Raw genomic sequence first — 18884 nt, 5'->3', positions numbered from 1 at the left:
GAAAGTATTTGCAACACATCTAAAAAAGGGTTAATAGTTTGTTTTTTTTGTTTGTTTTTTCTTAGGGAAAAAAAGTCTACAAACCTTTAATCAATAAATGGATAAAGAATACCAAAAAGTCACTTAAAGCTTTTTAAAAATAATAGAAATAGGCAAGAATTATACAAAAATAGGTTTAGTTTCAACAAATAATAAAGGAACAATTAAAATAACATCATCACCACAATCAGATTAATATGTATTAAAAATATTGGTAATATCAAGTATTGGCAACTGTGGAAGGAACTGACTATTCATAGGCTCTTTTTATTCATCTTAAAGCAGTCCCTTTAGCATATCTTGCAATGCTGGTTTGGTGGTGTATTCTTTCACCCTTCTTTTTTCTGGGAAACTCCTTATTTCCCCTTGCATTTGAATTGAGAGCCTTGCTGGGTAGAGCAGTCTTGGTTGCAGGCCTTCACTTTTCATGACTTGGAATATATCTTGCCATTCCCTTCTGGCTTGCAGTGTTTCTGTTGAGAAGTCAGCTGCTAGCTGCATCTGGGCTCCCTTGTGTGTTACTACCTGTTTCTCCCTTGCTGCCTTTAGGATTCTCTGTTTGTCCTTGATATTTTCCATTTTAATGATGATGTGTCTTGGAGTGGGCCTCATTGGGTCCCTCTTGAATGGGATTCTCTGTCTTTCCTGGACTTGTGTGACTTTTTCTCTCCTCCAATTAGAGAAGTTTTCCATCATTACTTTTTCAAACAGGTTCTCTATCCCTTCCTCATCCTCTGTTCCTTCTGGTATCCCTATTATATGGATATTATTGCATTTCAGGTTGTCCTGCATTTCCCTCAATGCCTCTTCATTCTGTTTGAGGATTTTTTCATTTTCTTGTTCTTTCTGGGAGCTTTTTTCTACCTTGTCCTCCAGCTCGCTGATTCCATCCTCTGCTTCATTGAGCCTGCTTTTGATTCCTTCTACTGCATTCTTCAATTCAGAAATTGTATTCTTCATTTCCTCTTGTCTTGTATTGATAGTTTCTATGTCCTTTTTTCATGCTGGTATAGTTTGCAGTAAGTTCCTTGTAGTTTCCCTGTAGTTTTTGGTAATTCTCTCTGACCTCACTGAGCTCATCGAGCTTCCTTAGAACCGTTGTATGGAACTCAATATCTGTTACTTGACTTGCCTCTATTTCATTCAGTTCCCTTTCTGGGGATTCCTCCTTTCCCTTCGAGTGGAGGGAATTTCTTTGTCTTCCCATTATTTATGAGACTCTTCTTTTTTGCTTCTGCTTCTTAAAGTGATCTGTCTTGATTTCCTGACTTTGTGGTGTGAACTTCTATGGTAGGAGACCGTTGTTTTTTCTTTCTGGATCTGCCTCTGATGATGTCAGATGTTGACCCTGTCTGACCTCAGGCAGTCTGTTCGAGACTTCCAGGAATCTACTGTCTGTGGCTGCCTCCTTCAGCTGTTAATCTAGCCACTCTGTGCTCAGCAGTCAGGCATAGACATCACAGGAGTCCCTCCTGGGGGCGGGGTTATTGGGTCCTCTCACGCTGCTGCCGCTCAGGGTTGTGTTCTGCCTGAGCCGGATGGCGGCTGCCGCATGGGGAATGAGTCAGCACCAGGATCCCGCCGACCACTCTCTCCGTTCTCTCCCCAAAGCCTCCTTCCCGCCCTGCAGTCTCTCCTCAGGTGTCTCCAGCCCACCCTGCTCCCGCCTTTGCCAGAGCCCAGGGTAAGTGGCCGCAAATAAAAATTTATGTGTTTGCCCTTTAAATGGTTCTTTGTGTCTCCAGCCACATGTCTCTGGCAGAGAGCAACCCTGCTGCTTTTTGCAGCTGGCTGTTATCTGTGTACTTTTTTTTTTGGTTCTGGTGCTGTGGGCTGGGGATCCCTGCACTTGGTTTAGACCCTGCTCTTCTCAGGGGGATCCAACTGGCTGTTTCAATCCTTCTGGTGCTGCCGCCCGTGGGCACCCCCACCCACCTTCTCAAGTCACGCCTACTCCTTACCAGTCAGGTTGTGCCAAAGCTGATTCTTCTGTCTGTCCGAGGTTATAAGGCTCCTCTCTCTCTCTTGTTCAGTTGTTTGTTCCAGGCGATTTCTCCACAATTTAGTTGTAATTCCATGTTGGTCCTGGGAGGAGGTCAGTGTGACTTCTACTCAGTCCTCCGCCCTCTTGATTCTCCCTCAGGGTTTCTTAATTTTTATAGCCATGTCGTAGTCTGTTGTGTAGACGTACCACTGTTTTTTGTCCACTCGTCTGCAGATGGGCACTCGAGCCATCCCCAGGCCTCGGTGATTGTAAATAGCACTGCTGTGGACATCGGGGTGCTCATGTCCTTCCCAGTTGGTGTTCTGGGTTCGTTAGGACACGGTCCCAGCGCGGGAGCCCTGGGAGGAACCTGGGAAAGGACGAAGCTTGGTGCGCCCGCCGCAGTCCCGAGGCCGGAGGCTCATCTTCGGTATCTGAGAAAACAGTGTTGTTCACAGGACTTTCATTCAAAACATACAAAATGAAATAAAGCAAGCGGGTGCTGCATCATTCACGTTCTTGAGTCTGTTCAGTAGTTTCCAGTTTCCTAAAGTGAGAAGGGATGCATGTTATCGGGCTGCAGTTCACTAGGAGGGTTGGTGACATATTCATATCCTTTCTCTCCCTCTTTTTTTAAATCAAATTTCCTTGGGTGGCCTGTGAGTCACATTGTGCGGGTTTCAGGTGCGCAGTCCCCAGGTACACCGTGTGTGCTCCGCTGCGCACTCACGCCCCGAGGTCCCGTCTCCTTCTGTCACCATGTCATGGTCCCCTCCATCTCCGTTCACCCCCACTCCTTTCCCTCTCGCGGCCACCACGCCATTGTCCGTGTTGAATAGGCGCCAAAGGGAAGCCAGCGCAACCGCTGCAGCGACGTCAGGACACTGGCTGAGGGTAAGAGGAGCAGCGCCTGAGGAGAAAGCGGTCCATTCTTCAAGAAGACAATCTGTCACACACGTTCACCTCATAAAGAGCACCAGGACAGCGAGGCAAAAGCCAGCCGCTGCGAGGAGAGATGCAGGCGCCCACCGCGGGGCTGGGGACTGAAGAGCTCCTTTCCGTGGCTCGTAGACCGAGCCGCGAGGACACAGTCAGGGCAGGCGTGGCTGAAGCAGCACCGCCTCCCACTCCGGTCCAGGTGACATTTACCAACCCCCCCCCCCCCCCGCATCACAGGACACAGGTCCTCCTCACTCTCACAGAAACGTCCCAGGACAGAGCGCATGTTCTGGGACGTAAAACACACGGTCACAGAATGTCGCCCCCCGCTCAGGGTTCATCGTCCCTGTGCACAGTGGCTCCCAAGGCTGCGTTGTCACGGGATCCTGAACGTGAGAGCTGAAACACTCCCATCTGACAGGCGGTGTGTCTGAATAACAATGACAACAAAAGCCGAGAGGACTCGCCTGGAGCCACGGAGCCCACGGGGACGCGTTATTCTGTCACTAACGTCACGGCTCTCAGACGAAGCGCGCTGCGCTCCCCGTGGTTCCCTGCTCGGGTACGCCCGCCAAAGACTGTGGCCGAGGGACATACCATCAAAATCGCAGAAGCTGGACGTTAGCTTAGTTTGACCACTAGCGTCTGCTGCCCAGAACCAGAGGGGGAACGGACGCCCGTGCTCCCGACAGCCGCGCCCGTCCTGCGCCTGCCTGCTCCCCGCGCCTTCCGCCAGCGGGTCGCCCGCCGCCCCACCTCCCGCCCATCAGCTCTGACCCCACTTGCTCCCTCGCCGGGTCTGGGTCCCTCTCTGGGCTCCGTACTCCCTCGCCCTGCGTCACGGCTCCCTCTGGGCCCCGACCCTTCCGGGGTTTCCTGGCCCATCTCTCACTTGGCAGGTGCCCCATCCCCCCTCAGCGCCCCACGCCTGGACCCACCTCCCGGCCTCTGCAGGGAGCCCTCGCTCTCCCTCGGGAAGTCAGGTTTGCTCTCTTGGCTAGAAACTTCCCTGGACAGCCCCCGATCCTCCAAATCCCATCGACATTTTGAAGCCTCCCCGAGTCCCCCCGGTGCTATCTACGGTTATTCTCCGCCTCAGCCCCTCCCCTTCGAGGCCGAGGCCAGGGGCTGCTGCGCGTGGGCCGCCCGCCAACAGCGGCCCCGCAGGCTGGTTGCCGACGTCGCCGACACCGGTAGCTCTGTCTCACGCCCTGGGCCGTCCCTGGCACCGCGGAGGCGCCGGTGAACACAAGGAGGCCGTCCCCGCGTCTTGGGTACGGAGGAGGAAAGGCATTAATACAAACCACAGAGTTAAGTGAGTGATTACAAACTCTAAAAACGCTTCTGCAGAGGAAAAATCATGTGAGCGTGAGAAAGACGCTCAGAATCTCCAAACTTATGTCAAGCTGTGGTGGTTTTTTCCCCCCAGAAACAGGAGACCCTGTTCCTTCGTTAATAGCCTTGGTGAGAGATTTATCTCCAGAGGTAATTTCAGCGGGTTTTATTTTTTTCATATCTACGCCCGAAAGTCCTTGCTGTCCGGCCGTGGAGGTCCCCGAAGCCTGAGCCAGTCACAGGCGCGTATTTGAGTTGCCTTCGAAGTGTGTCTGTGTGCCAGGTGGGACTGGGGCTTCTGAAGGAACAGAAGAAAAGCCATTAAATCTTAGCTGTGGCACCAAGGGACGGACCCACCGGCGATGCTTCTGTGACGACTTCCCGCCGGCGAGCTCAGAGGCTTTAGGTCCCTGTGCCCCTCTGCCCGGACCCTCCTTGGAGAAACACGGTGTCTCCTCCCTCAGGACGCGCCCTCCCCTGGGTCACGCCCGGACCCTGTGCTCGCGCACCTGCCTGGCCCCGTAAACCCCCAGAGCCTTGCAGGGTTGGGGGTGGGCCCCCGACGTGTCCCACGGCAGGGCCTCCTGTGAGTTTTGTACCGTTTCTCTCACACTTTCTGTAGTGTTGTCCTGCGTTCCTATTTTCCCTTCGCCTCCATCCCGATTACTTGGCAGCAACGGTCTTTCCCGTCCGCGGGCAAAGCTGTCACCTTGATGCAGGTTTTATAGTCGCGTCCTGCTCGCATGTCCCCAGCATTTCCGGAGCATGAAGTCACTTGCGTTTTGGGTTTCGGCTGTGTTGGTCCCTACCCCAGACGCACGGCCACCTCTGCCCCGAGATGCACGAACGCCGCCGCCGTGAGTGCCCTGGCCCGTCCGAGCCCCGCGTGCAGAGGCGAGGGCCGATCTGCCGGTCCCTGAGACACACCCATGCAGCCACCTGCACACAGGTGACTCTTACATCTTGATCAACAGGCACATGGTCAGACGCTGGGATCCAGATGTGACCCCCGAAACCCACCTGTCCCCAGAGGGCGCCCCCTCCTCAGAGCCACCTCTGCGCCAGACGCTGGGCGCTGGGAACGGGGGCCGCAGACGGGCAGGTGCCCGGTCCAGGGAGCTCCCGCCGCCCAGCAAAGGCGGCCCCGCCCGCGGCAGCGCCACGTGTGGCTGCCCTGGGACTGTGCGTGAAGAGCGGCGCCCTCGCCCCACCCCCACCCGCCCCTCCACCCCAAGGAGGGCGCCGCCCGGGGCGGCAGGTCCTGGCTCGCAGCATGTTTGGGGGGCCCCGCGCTCCAGGCGTTGGGTTGCTCCCTCGCGTTCCGCTGCGATCCCTGTCACACAAACAGCTGACGGAGGCCCCTCCCCCACAGCGTTGCCACAGCGCCAGCCTCCTGGGCTATTCCCCTGGGGACTCCTGGGGGTGTCCCTCAAAACACAGATCTCTCCGCTTTATGCCTGCTGGCACCCACGAAGGCGGACTCGTGTGGGTACATGGACGCATGTGAGCTTGTGTGCGTGTGAATGTGTGTATGCAGAGTGTGCCTACGTGCGCATGTGTGCTCATGTGTGAGTTGTGTGTGTGCATACGTGTGTGTGAATGTTTAGGATGGTTCTTGGAAACGTGCATTTTTAAACAAACATTGTTCCGTGTTCTCCGGGCACATTCACGTTGGGAAACCCGTCCTAAATGCTGGCTCTGTCACTTGGGACTTTGCAGATCGCACTGTGACGTGACCCGGTGTGTCCTGCTGGGCAGACGCCATGGGACGCTCCTCGCAGTGGTAAGTGATGTCTCCAGACTCGGTGTCTAATCAGCCCTTTGCCCGTGTCCGCTCCTACCCTTGTTGAAAACATCAAGTTCACGTGCAGGTAGCAGCTCTCTTCATGGGAAAGACTGACCCAAAGTGCACTTGGGCGATAAAGCTCATTCACACAGATAGACAGTGGCGAGGGGACCTGCCGGCGCCCTGGCGGGGGACCGCGACTCGGCTGAGAAAGCGGCCCGTCACCGCTCTCTGCGTGCTGGTGGTGGCGGAGGGTCCAGTTCTGGCCTCACGGTTTCCAGGTCGTGTTTAACATTCACTAGAGAACCACGTCTCCTCTTTGTCGCCTGCCACCTTCTAGCGGGTTCTGAACAATGCGCCGCCCTCTGGCCAGGCCGACGCCGCAGCGTCGGTGCCGGACACTCCCTGCGAGCTCGGCTGGCTGGCTGCCAGGCCAGGGCTGGGCGCCGGCGCCCGGTCCTCGGTGCTCCCCAAGGGGGCCGCGCTGCCGGCGGCCCTCGGAGGTCTGGCCTGGATTCCTGTCCTTGCGACGGCGGGGGCGCAGACTCCTCGGAGCGGACGGCACTCTGAGGCCGACCTCCGAGTTTCTGCCTGACACGGGGGGGCATTCTTTAAACATTTCCTTCCAAGGGTGTCATGAAAGGCAGCTTTCTGCTAAGCCACCACATCCAGTTGACCGGCTTACTTTCCAAAGGTGACCTTGGGGCAGGGAGGAAAACACGACTTTCAAAAGGCTCGAGGCATCAGAGACCTGTGGCCCCTTGCAGCTGTTTTCTGGGGAAGGAGCTGAGCCGCGTCTGCGCCCCAGTGGAGAAGCCTCGCTGGGGAGCCCGCAGCCGCACGGAGTCCCCTCAAGGACACTGCCGTGCCCTCTCTGTGCCCAGCTCCCAGCTGGGCGCTGAGGGCCTGCGAGGTGCCAGGCGCTACCCCCGGGGCTGGGGTGGAGGAACCGCGGGGACGAGACTCCTGCCTCATGGGACCTGCCAGTGTGGAGGCGGCGCAGAGTGAACCGCATTGCGCTGTCGCAGGCGGACGCAGAACAAGGTAGCGAGGCTCCCGCTGGGAGCGCGCGACTTCGGAAAACCTGCGCCTCGGCGCAGCCGCTCCGCGCGGCGGTGTGTGGACAGAGCCCCCGGGGCCAGGCGGCTGTCCCGAGTCCCGCGCGCGCCCAGCGGGCCGCGGCGGCTTAGAGCGCGTATTTCGCTGCTTCCGGAGTAAACGGTCATTTGCTGAAACCGTGCCCGCCCCTCCTTCGGTGAAGGGGCCGCGGCCCCCGCAGACCCTGTGGTTCCTGTGGGAGTTGAGTGTCCCAGGGCCACCCGACTGGGCCCAGGTGGCCTGGGGGGCGGGGCGCGTGGAGCCCCGCCCCAGGCACAAGGCCGGTCCTGGAAGGCCGCCGGCCCTGGCGGCCGGGGACCCTGGCCAGGACTCCCCTGCCCTGGCCTCCGCACGCCGGCCACGCCTCAGGGACGCATCGTGGGGCGACGCGCCGTGGGGCGCGGCTGTGTGAGGCAGGCTGTCGGGGGGCAGCAGCGCGGAGCGGACCCTGGGGTGGGGGAAGAGAAAGGCAAAGGCGAGCGGTGGGGGAGGCGGAGGGGGCAGGGGTTGCCGGGACTGCTCTAGATTACTTGTGAGTTTTTTCACCTTCCTTTATACTCTTCTAATAAACCCTATTTTTTGCTATTTTTGTTCAAGCTGGATTCTGTCACAACAAAACAAAAAACAACAAAACAAAATGTGGAAGGTCCCCCACATCTGCCTGCGCTGAGGTGAGACAAGGGGTCCGGTGAGCAAAGCCCCTGTCCTGGCCGCTCACACCGAGGGCCCCGCCCCACCCCGCCCCCTCCTGTCCCAGTCCCTGTCCCTCTTTTAAACGGGGCGCCCGCCACCTCCTGCCACCGCAGAGCCCTGGACGGACGGGGACGCTTTCCACACTCTACTAACAAGATCTAGGCTTACGAAACTGTGAGCAGTGAGTCTGTGCCATACTGTTCTGTTTAATTCAGAAAAAAGAATACTTGTGTTTCGCAGGGTCAAGACTCGGACCCAGGGGAGGGCCGTCCGCCGGGGTCATGGGAGACCCCCAGGGCCGCCGGGAGCCGACCGCAGGCGAGGCTGGTGTTCAGCGGCTGCCACGCTGCTGTGCGTCGGGCCGTTTGTTCCTGGAGCAACAGCAACACCCTCCCGTGCGGGCGGCCCCGCCGGGCTCCCCGGCCGCGTGTCCGGGCGGCGGCCCCGCTGTGGTTACCTACCGATGAGGCCGAGGGGCCAGCGCCTTCACTTTCAGCAAAATGCAGCTGGGCCTGTTTTTGAAAGGTCCTGGCAAAGGCATTTTGCACAAAATTGTTTTTCCCTTCAATCGCTGGGTTTGAAAGAAATGGTAAGCCATGTGTTTTTGATTAAGTTACCGTTAACTACTTGAAAAAGCTCTTTGTAAGAAACATTTAATGGCCAGAAACCCTTGGAAATCTTTTTATTTGAACCAAATTTTCCCATTTTGTTGAAACGAAATGAAACTTGAAATCAATGCCTTAAGTTTGATTTTACAATCGGCACTCTGTATTCCTCTAAATAAAAACGGCTGACAAGTCACAAGCAGCATAAATTTTATATGTTGAATGTAGTTTGTATTTTACAACATTCTTCTTAGTTTCAAAATAACACTTTGCCGTTACTGCATATGACGGCGACGACCCCTCTCACAAAAGTTTATCGACCTTTAAATGTAGCGCTGAATCCCGAGTGCGCAATAGGTCTCGTGGTGCGGTCGGTGAGGGCGCAAGGAAGGGGGATCCGCGGACACTGGCCGTGTGCGGGGCCAGCCCGGCCGCAGACCGGCCTCGCGGCCTCTGCGGGCGGCGCCCGCCCGGGATGCGGTGCCGGGCGGGCGGCGGCTCAGGCCTGGGCCTCCGGCCTGGCCTGCGTCTCTCCCCTCCCCCGCCGCTGGCGCCTGCCCTGATTCCTTGCCGTAACCTCGTAACTCCTTTGTCTAATTAATGCAACTCTCCCTGGTGTTTCGACGGAAATGTAGACTCTGCACTACGGCTGCGGCTCCTGCCACAGTGCCGCCGGCAGACGCCGAGTCCGTCCCCGCGGGGCGCCCCGTTCTGCCCTCCCTTCCCTTCGGTCCGGGCGGAACGTCACCACGCCAGCCGCCGCCCCACGGCCGCAGTCCCCGTCCAGCAGCCTGTCCCGCGTTTCCGCCTGAGGCTCCTCCTTGTCACTAACCGCCATTTCCCTGTGGGACATTTTTGTTTTTAACCAACAAGCCTCACGAGGTCAAGGGTTTGGCAAACTCGCGAAGACCGAGGGCAGAATCCACACTTTGCTCCGAACCCACGCAGCCTCCTGATTGTCGGCAGCCCGGCTCCGTGGGGTCCCGGGTGCCGCCAGGCCTGAGATTAACAAGCCCAGAAGCACAGGCCTCCAGCCACATCCCCTGGTTGCCGGGCCAGACGGGCCCAGGACAGTGCGGGTGTTTGGGTCTGTCCCTTTGGCTCATGGGTGGGGACAGGAGGCTTGAGGGGCCCAGCAGGGGGAGGGCGGAGACCCATGGGTGGCGCAGGCGTCTCGCCATCTACAGTGTGTTAAAGACGGAGACCGCGGCTGTGACCGGGGACATTTCGTTGGCTTCTGCCCGGCTTCTGGTCGCGAGAGCTGAGTGGTCCGAGCGGGGGTCCCCAGGACGCCCTGCCGGTGCCTCACCAGAGGAGGCAGCTGCGCTGGTGGCGGGGGAGGGCACAGCAAGCAGCACAGGGAGAAAGGGACCCGGCTGAGGGGGCCTGGGGGCCTCGGTGACCCACCGTCCCGACGGAGAAAGAAACGCGCCACCCAGGCAGACGGCCTGGGGATGAGGGGGCAAGAGGAGGCAGCAGGATCTGGGTGCAGGAAGCGGCGGCTCTGAGCAGGAAAGCACAGCCGAGCACGCCTGCCCCTCCACTTCTGGCGAGGCTGGAGCCCCGGGAGTCCCAGCGGGCAGGGCTGAGCACCCACCGCAGGGCCTGCACGCTGCTGGGGCCACTGGGAGTGCGGGACACGCCAGGCCCCCTGCCGTGCAAGCTGCCCGCTGTCCCTGGCCCGGCCCCTGGGACTCCGCTCTGTCGGGGGGGGGCCGGGGCGGCCCGCGCGCAGGCCTGCAGGACGCTTCCCCTACCCGCTGCCCGTCCGACTGAGTCGCTGGAAACGCCAGGCAGGCTGCGCGAGTGCCACGGGCATGTCTGCCTCCCGAGCCTCAGCGCGGAATTTCGTCTTTCCGTGAAGACTGGAACAGGCTTAGTACAAGTGTAACAAAGCACACTCTCTCGGTTCGCGCGTGTGGCGACTCGGCCGTTCCCCGACGGGCGTCCTACCCTCCGCATGCGCCGTTTAAGCGTTTGGGGGGCAGCTCACCCCCGGCGCAGCGGGCCGGACGTCCTTCCTCCGCTGGACACAGCGCCGTGCAGACCCGCCCGGAGGCACCGCAGGACGGCGAAGGGGAGCAGCTGTTGCCCACACGGGCCGCCCCGTTCGTGGCCCCGGGCCTGGCGCCCTGGGCTCGCGGCGGGCGGACCGCGCACGGGCCGCCTCCCGCAGCTGCAGCCTGGGGGGCTGGGGCGTCGCCCTTGGCTGTGCTTTACCACGCTGTTTTTTTTTCATTATAAAATAGAACCACCCAAAATTAGAAAACATAAATACTTTGTGTGTCTGCTCAGGGCAGGAACGTCTTTTCCTTGTCTTATAGAACGTCCTTCTTGGCTGCAGTTAAAGGGTTAACTGTCCCCAAATTAGGGTCTTTGCTGACGCCAGGGGGTTGTCGCCGACGCCAGGGGTCACCGCAGGCTCTGCCAGACCTCGCCTGCCCCGCGGGGCTCTGGGGTGATCACGGCTGCTGGTTGAACCAGAGCGGAAACAGGGCATGTGTGCTCCAGGTCACGCTGTTTTGGGAAGAAGTGAACCCACTAGATTCAGTAGCAGAAGGGACAGACAGACATACTTAAAGTTTTTCAATAATGCAGAAAATAAGAATGATTTAAAATAATTGAAGGTCTTAGATACAGTGTTTTATAACAAAAGCAGAATGAAAGGCTTTATTTTGTAATCTGTAGGGTATTGGGCTTGACGTTTTTGTGTGTGGAGGAGTGAATATTTGGAATATATCGGTCGGATGCCAAGTTGTTATTTCCTGTGTTGAATTAAGGGAGTGGCCCCCGCTAACCCCTCTCTCCCTGCGGTTTGTACAAGGCCCTGTTGATGCAGCTGTTTTTTGTAACTACGTAACCTTCCAATATCCCTGCAACTGCATCCAGCAACCAGAACGAACACCCACATTCCTTCTCCCCTGCGGCCACGCCTAAGTCTATCGTCCGGAGGTGACGGAAGCCCTTTGCCGGCTGCCTGGGACGGAGGTGTGAGGGCCTGGCGGGTCCTGGGGCCGGCCCAGTGGGCGGGGCCGACCTTCGGGGGGCGTCTCCCCGCCCAGGGCCTTGGCTTCCTCCTCTGACCCCACCGCGGCTCGGCCTGCGCCTCCGGTACGCGCGTCTCCGGGTGGGCTCTGCACGGAGTGACGGACCGCCGGCTTGACCCAATTCCACGAAGGGCCGCTGAGCACGCACCGGGGCCCGAGCCGGCACCACAGGGCGACTCCCGGGGGCGCGTGCTGGTCTCCGGCCTCTGGACACGCGAGGGCAGCGTGTGACCACGTCCTCAGCAGGCCTGGGCGAGGGGCCAGCCTTTCAGAAGGGCCACGGGGACACGGGGGAGGACAAGAGTGGCCGTGCGGCGGGCGTGTGCCGGGCTCCAGGACAGCGGGCGGGGGGGGGGCAGCGTCTCTGTGGCTTCAGTCACTCGGGGACGTAGGAGGGTGCGGGTGGTGGCCGGCGGGGCCCGGGCGAGGTGCTGGACACACCCCGCCGCGCGGGAAGCTGGACGCATCCCCAGGAGAACGCAGACTGGCTCCTGCCAGCAGCGCCTGGAGGCCGCCCCCCACCCCGAGGCGAGGCGGCTTTGGGGGTGGACGCCGGACACTTCGGGGGCGAGCGGCGGTGAAGGGAGGCTCGTGGGAGGGACGCTCGCAGGTCCCAAGGCAACGAGGCCGGAAGGGACGCCATAGACAAAGTCGCCTGCTTGCTTTAAGAAGAGAGGTGCGCACTGCGTGACCCTGCGTCCTCTCCGCGGGGCGCGGGGCGCGGGCGCGGGGCCTCCTTGCAACCTGCTGCTCCACAGACGGGTCCTGCGCCCTCCCGAGGGGGCGGCCGGCAGTCTGTCTGTCTGTCTGCTGGGCAGGTAGGGTCAGGACAACAGGCTGCTGGTCCTCAGCTGGGTCAGTATCAGAGCACGGACCTGAGGTAACTCATCCCAGGGGCAGGGACCCTCCGGGACCCTAGGTGAGAGTGGGAGGCCCCCTCCGGAGCCTGGGGGCCCTGCGAGGCGGCAGGACTGCCCTTCGGCCCGGTCGGTCCTGTGACTGGCCCTCCACCACCTGGACACGGTCCCACCACCCTGGCCCTGCCAGCGCGTCCCCCGCCTCTGCTGGGGGTCGCGGCGGCTGGTGGGGCTATGGAGGGCGGGGGGCTGGCCCGTGACTCGGCGGCGGCAGCAGCAGGGGACCAGGATGCTTTGTTCAAGGTGCCCATGGGGCGGCCTTCCCCCGGGATCAGGGCCGTGCGGTTTAAGGGTCAGGACACAACCCAGGAGGCGAAGCTCCCTCCCCCTCCTTGGCCGCTGAGGACGTGGCCGGTGCTCCCGAGCGAACGGTCAGACGCGGCCTGCGGTTCCCACCTCGCTCACAGAACTTCGTGTTCACACTCGGTTTGCCAAGGAGAGAGGCTGTTGGTAATTGCTTACGATTTGGGGTGTCACACAGACGCTACAGGGCTTCCGTTTCCGGCTTAAACGCACGTGCCCTCCCCCCTCTCTGCCCCACCCCCTCCCCTGTGCCAGGCCGGCCTGAGGGCCCCCCCTCGACAGGCTGAGCGGGCGCCCCAGGGAGAGGATCTCCCAGGCGGAGGGTATCCCAACAGATGCGCCCAACACTGACGACAAGCAGAATACCCCCCACCCGCAGTGGGGGTACCCGAAGCAGCAGGAAAAGAGAAAGGAACGGAGAAATGTTTGAAAAAACAATGGTGATTTCCGCACATCACGGTTGGACCCCGCGCCACTGACCCGCGAAGCTCAGAAAGCACCAAGCAGGGCAAACGCGTCCCCCCCCAAAAATTCACCGAGATGTACCAACTTATCTTTCCTTCTGGTGTAGACATTTATGCGATTTGATTTCACAGTAAAATCTCAGACTGTTTGGAACATGAGTGTCTATCGTTTAGTTTTAGTCCAAAGTTTGGGGAGTTTTTCCAAGAACAGACCAATCTTTGTTCTTTTTAATGTTAACCTCAATAAAACCAATGCCTAGCATTCGTTTGTATCTGTTTTGGGACTGATTTATCTACCTAATGTATAAACCTATGTCGTGCTACTTCAGTTTGGCAATTTTGAAATATACTAAAATATCAAAATTGGATAAACCAAAGCATTTATTATAACTCCTCTTCTGACATATTTTCATTGTCATCAAATAATGATTTTTGGTCGAATAGCTTCACCACTCTAGGCTTCAGTTTTTTTAATTTATATAATAGAAAGACTAAAATAAAGTCTTTTTATTTTAGTCTCTCTAATAAGTTTCTTCTCAAACTCAATACTCTCCTGGTTTTTAATCTGTTCAGTTTCTACTGTGGAAAAAATTGTATTACATTTTTTGTCCAAACTGACACGGGAGACAAACGCGCCCTGGGGACCCTCTGGCTCAGCGGCACGGGCCTGGCTGGCCCCCGCCTGCAAGGGGACACCACCCCGCGGGTGATGGAGAGAACCTCGCGGACGCTTTCCTCAGCGAAATGTTTTGCCTGTTGGTGCTGTTTGAGAAATAAACTCGTGAGTTTTTGAAAGTGCTCTGTTTTCTTCTATGATACCATGAAGTAGCGGCCGATTGCAGTTGAGCTGCACGTGCGTTTCTAAACCAGCTGGCCCCTCCAGGCCCCGCGGCTGCTGGTGGGTTTGGCAGGAGCCTGAACCGAGGCGGCTGTTGGGTTGCCCGGGCGGCTCTCTGCCCGGCAGGCGTCCCATGATGGACCCGGGGACCCCAGCCGCTGTGCCCCAGGCAATGGGGACGTTCTATTTTCAGTTTCTTGGAAGATTTAAGCTGGGGATTCATGTCCTTGGCGTTTCGACAGGCGTTTGTCAGGCCTTCGGTCACTGCACAACTCGTCCGCGCTCACGCGCCGGACCTGGGTGCAGACGGCGGGCGTCTGGGGGAAGTTCTGTTTCTCACAGCGAATGTTCTAGTACATCTGCTGAAGAGCTAACTGTGGGACACGCTATTTTAAATGGGATCTGTGCTCCAGGAGCGCAGACAGACTGCGAGCGACAACCTGCGAGTTCGTGACCTTGTGCAGCAGGGACAGGGCGCCTCCCTGCAGCGTGCGCGCACGGTCTCCGTGACAGCCCCTCCCACGTGCCTCTCTCCCCAGCTTTCAGTGACTGGAAGCTAAAACCCTCAGGTCGGGCCTGCTGGGCTCCCACAGGCAGGGAGGGCCAGGCGCCAGCGCTTGGGACCTGCCGGCCGAGAATCTACCGCTCGCGGCGGAAAGTGTTCGGTGCGACCTTAGGGCGGGGAACCAGCAGCATCTGCCTCTCGGTGGCGGCTCCACCTCCTTTTCCTTCTATTTCTCTACAGGTTGCACGTGGCTCCCCTGGCACCTGAAGAGGCTCCCTCTCCGAGACAGACGCAGTCTGGGCCCTGGCCCGCCCTCCCCCGCCCTCAGTCCCCAGGTTCCCGGGGCGGCACCCGTGGCCCCGCCCCTTTTGCTGCTACAGCGGCTGCATCGCAATTACTTCCCAGAGCTGCTAACTCCACGTGGCATCTGTTCCCAGAGGGGCCAGACAGATCACCCAAGATGTGCACCAAATAATGTCTTTTTCCTAAGCTGAATCCTGTGTGTTAATCACTTTTTTCTGAATTTTATATCCTGTGCCAAACAAAGTGAAACCATTTGCTTACACTGTGTCTTTTATTTTTAGCAATTTTCTATTTCAAAATCTTATGGTAGCAACCCAAATCTTTGGTCACTTCAATTAATTTTTTAGCTTTCATTTTTAGAGCAGCAGTTTGTTTACAACAAAACCGAGAGGCCGTGCCTAGATCCCCCCACCCCGCCACCGGCACCCCGCGTCGGCGGGGACGCAGCCACGCTGGCCAGCAGGTCACGCCCTCCCGAGGTCCGTCGCCCACGCGAGGCTCGCTCTCCGTGCGGACCCCGTGCATTCACACGCATGAGGACACGTGCCCGCAGCTCCCGTGTCAGACAGCATGTCCGCGGCCCGATGCCCTGTGCGCTCACTTCCCCGCCGACCCCGCAACTGCTGACCTTCCGTCCCCACAGCTCCGTCTTTGCCACACTGTCACCTCCTTGGTCTCGTGCAGCCGGCAGCCCGTTCCGACTGGCTTCTCTCGCTTAAGAACACACATGTGAGGCTCCTCCGTGTCTTCTCATGGCTTGGTGGGTCGTTTCTTCTTCGTGCTGAGCAGTGTTCCCCTGTCCGGACAGACCGCAGCCTGTTAGTCTGTCACCTGCCGGGGGACGTCCGGGATACCGCCTGTGACTGTGACGTGCAATCACTTTGACAAGTCGTTGGAACCTGTCCGCCAGCGTCTTGCCCTCTGGGGCCGCTCCTGGGAGGCGCCGGTCTGTGCCCTCTGCTGCCACGTCCCTGCTTGGTGGGGGCAGGCGCCGGCCTCGTGCGCTGGGAGGCGCCCCACCCCGCTTCTACTAGTGACAGAAGTGGGGACACCCAGTGTGCTGTCCTCCTTGAATGCCTGGTGATTTAATTCCTTCTTAAAAAAATATTAACCTGGAATCATTCGCTCCTCACCTTGGGGAGCCGTTACGTGGCTTAACGTGTGGAAGCCACTGCCCAGGGTCTTCCTTGGGGCTTCACACAGAATGAAGCCGCCAATGAGAAGGGGAATAAAAACCTCATGTGCTAGTGTGAACCTCATCTGAGCCCCAGCGCTCCAGCTCCGGCAGGGGAGTCTTTCTACACTTACGCCCCTTTATTCTTTAACCAGAGGTGGCAGTGCACTTTGAAAACCGCTTTCCGCAGCCGCACTAAGTGGCTGGCCCTGACAGGTGAGGCCCACGGCTCACCTGGCTGCTCCAGGTGAGCGCTGCCCTGACTCGCGCCACTCGATAATGGTGCGGGTCTGAATGTCGACTTCAGAGAATACATTTGATTGTGTTTTTGGAAAAGAAGCCTCAGAAATTTCAGGGTAGAATTTTTATTTCTTCTTCTACATCTGTTTTCTTGGCTGAATGCACCACCTTAGAAATATATTTTCTAAGGTACTTATATCCTGTAGTTGGCCTGGACGCAGCGTTTCCGTGTGAACCGCCCCCCCTTCCCGCCTTCTACAGGCCTCCGAACGTGTCCCCACGTGCCCCCCGACCTGCTGCGCAGCCGGGGCGCCCGCCGCGCCTTCTCCGGGGCTGTAGCTGCACTGTCGCAGTGGAGCAGTGGCGAACCAGCGGAAGGCTTGCACGTGTAAAACACACTCACCAAAAATAAGTATTTCGGGGAACAAATATTTTAACTCCCACTCTTCTGACGACGTCTATAAAATTGTAAGGCTCTATCATGTTTATGACTAACGTATTTTACTCCATAATATCTTCCAGATTCTTTTTTATTAAATGTTTACTCGCAGTCACTCCACATCAACTTCTGCTTCCAAAACTTCGTGCTAGGGTCACTATTTTTTATACGGCTTCAGTTGTAAAAACAAATTTTTATTTGACCTGGTTCAGTCAGTGACATAGTTTCTCATGCATTAAAACTGCTCGTCAGCTGTCTCTGCATTTCGGTGTCTTCAGTAAGATGAGCTAGTTATCAGTCAGGAAGTCCCCAAGGCGCTCATGCTTCTGATGCTGAGTATTTAATAATAATAGATATTTGCATCATCACTGGGACACATAATGGGAGAAACAATTAAAATTTAAGATATTGCTCATTCATCACGATGTCCATCACCTCAAAGTTTGGGTTTTGTGCTCAGGCCCCTATAAAGTCATTTATGGCTGCTCCCCAAACATGGGTGTTTGCCAGGCGGCAGGTCAGGAGGGGCTGCAGGTGTGTGTGGGGGGCGGGGCGTCCGGGTGCCTGGGCGGCGTGGCGCCAGCAGGTGCAATGCTGTCAGGAAGCTTCCGGGTGTGTGTCGTTAAGGAAGCTCATTGATGTTCACCCAATAACATCTGAGAACACGCTGTGTGCACGGCTCTCCTCCTGTCCTAACCCCCAGTGTGTGGTTTCTTGTGGTATTTTATTTTTAATTTTTTAAAGATTTTACATTTATTTTTTAGAGAGAAGGGAGAAAGAGAGGGAGGGGAACATTGATTTTGCCTCTCGCGCGCCCCGCAGTGGGGACCTGGCCTGCACCCAAGGCCTGTGCCCTGACCAGGCATCAGACCAGTGGCCTTTATGTTCACAGGCTGGTGCTCAACCCACGGAGCCACACCAGCCAGGACACAGGATCCTATTTTTTAAATGCAGGATAAACTTCAATGTCACCGAGTTGATGCTCACACGTTATGTGTGCTGAGGCTGGATGATGCCGCTCCTGCTCCAGCTGCCGGGACGCGTGGGAGCCGATGGTCCCTCATTACTGCGGGCCACGTGAGCACGGGCCTGACTGAGGAAAGCAACCGATGAATTGACACATGTGTTCTAAATGCTGTTAGTGAAGAATCTGTTGCCACGAGCATGTTTTGCATATGGTAGCTCTGTGGAGGCGCCCTGAGCTCGATCCCAAACATCGGGTGCGGTCTGGGGAGCTGGGCTTGGAGCTGCTCCGTGCGGCCCGGAACAAGCCTTGTGTACGGGCATCTTTAATTTATAAAGTAAGAATATTGGCTCCACCCCCGCTACGAGGTTTTTCAGAGAATCAACCTGTTAAATGTCTGTGGAAAAGGAAGTGCCTTTTAAACTTGAAAGCACTAGATAATCTATCTTTAAGGTTTTATTGATTAAAAAATAAAACAGAACAAAAACCCTCGAGACATCCCCCCTACTTTGGCAAGGTAAAAACGAGTCACAGCTTCCGATCAGCCCGCTGGGTTTGGAGGCAAAGCAGTGACCGCCCGTGAACCTGATCCCGGGAGTCCCTGCTCCAGCGCACGACACGCCTTCGCCCTGCACCGGGCCGTTCCAGGCGTCCCGCGCTCGGAGGAAACAGGCACAGACAGCACCGCCCGCACACTGACTTCTCTCAAATCGGCTCCTGCTCCCCCGAGAGAAAGCGAGAAGTCACCAAGTTTCCTCAAGGAAAGACAGAGGAGGGAAAGCAAAGGTTCAGACACGGGGAGGAAAGACTGCTTTCAGGCGCTGCCCTTGCTGTGGGTCAGAAGCAGCGGCGCTCGCCCCAGGCAGCGGCCTCCCCGGCCGGGCGGGGGGGTGGGGGGTGCGGAGCCTGCAGGCTGCAGTGCCACCGCACCGCCCGCCCACTCCCGCGTGTCCAGTCCACTCGAATCAGCTTTCGGCGCGTGAAATAGGCAAAGGGGTGTTAAAACACTTGCACTACAGCCCATCAAATTCTCAGTTTTTACCACTTAAGCAAAGAATTTTTTAAAAAAGCCAAAAGCACCATTTTGCTGTGTGCTTGGTATGCGCAGGAAGACGCCACGTCGGCACTGGGTGAGGGGCTGGTGCGTATCTCCTGTCAGCTTGAGGGCGAAGCGCCGGCGGCTTTGAAGACCATTCTGACGTCCTAAGTGG

At 57.6% G+C, this 18884-nt stretch overlaps 1 protein-coding gene across 1 annotated transcript in view; it reads left to right on the top strand.

Moving 5' to 3' along the window:
• Positions 1-16662, top strand: part of SMOC2 (SPARC related modular calcium binding 2) — a 212518-nt gene extending 195856 nt beyond the window's left edge. Inside the window, exons 13-14 of the mRNA XM_054595203.1 lie at positions 16186-16246; positions 16532-16662. Of these exons, the coding sequence (XP_054451178.1) occupies positions 16186-16246; positions 16532-16662 (192 nt within the window). The remainder of the gene's footprint in view (positions 1-16185; positions 16247-16531) is intronic.
• The last annotated feature ends 2222 nt before the right edge of the window (positions 16663-18884 follow it).

This window comes from Pteronotus mesoamericanus, unplaced genomic scaffold, assembly GCF_021234165.1.
Source record: "Pteronotus mesoamericanus isolate MK-2021 breed Mesoamerican mustached bat unplaced genomic scaffold, CSHL_Meso_final contig_134, whole genome shotgun sequence".
NCBI classification, from domain to species: domain Eukaryota; kingdom Metazoa; phylum Chordata; class Mammalia; order Chiroptera; family Mormoopidae; genus Pteronotus; species Pteronotus mesoamericanus.
Note: the sequence above shows the minus strand (reverse complement) of the source record. Positions and strands in the feature narration are given on the sequence as shown.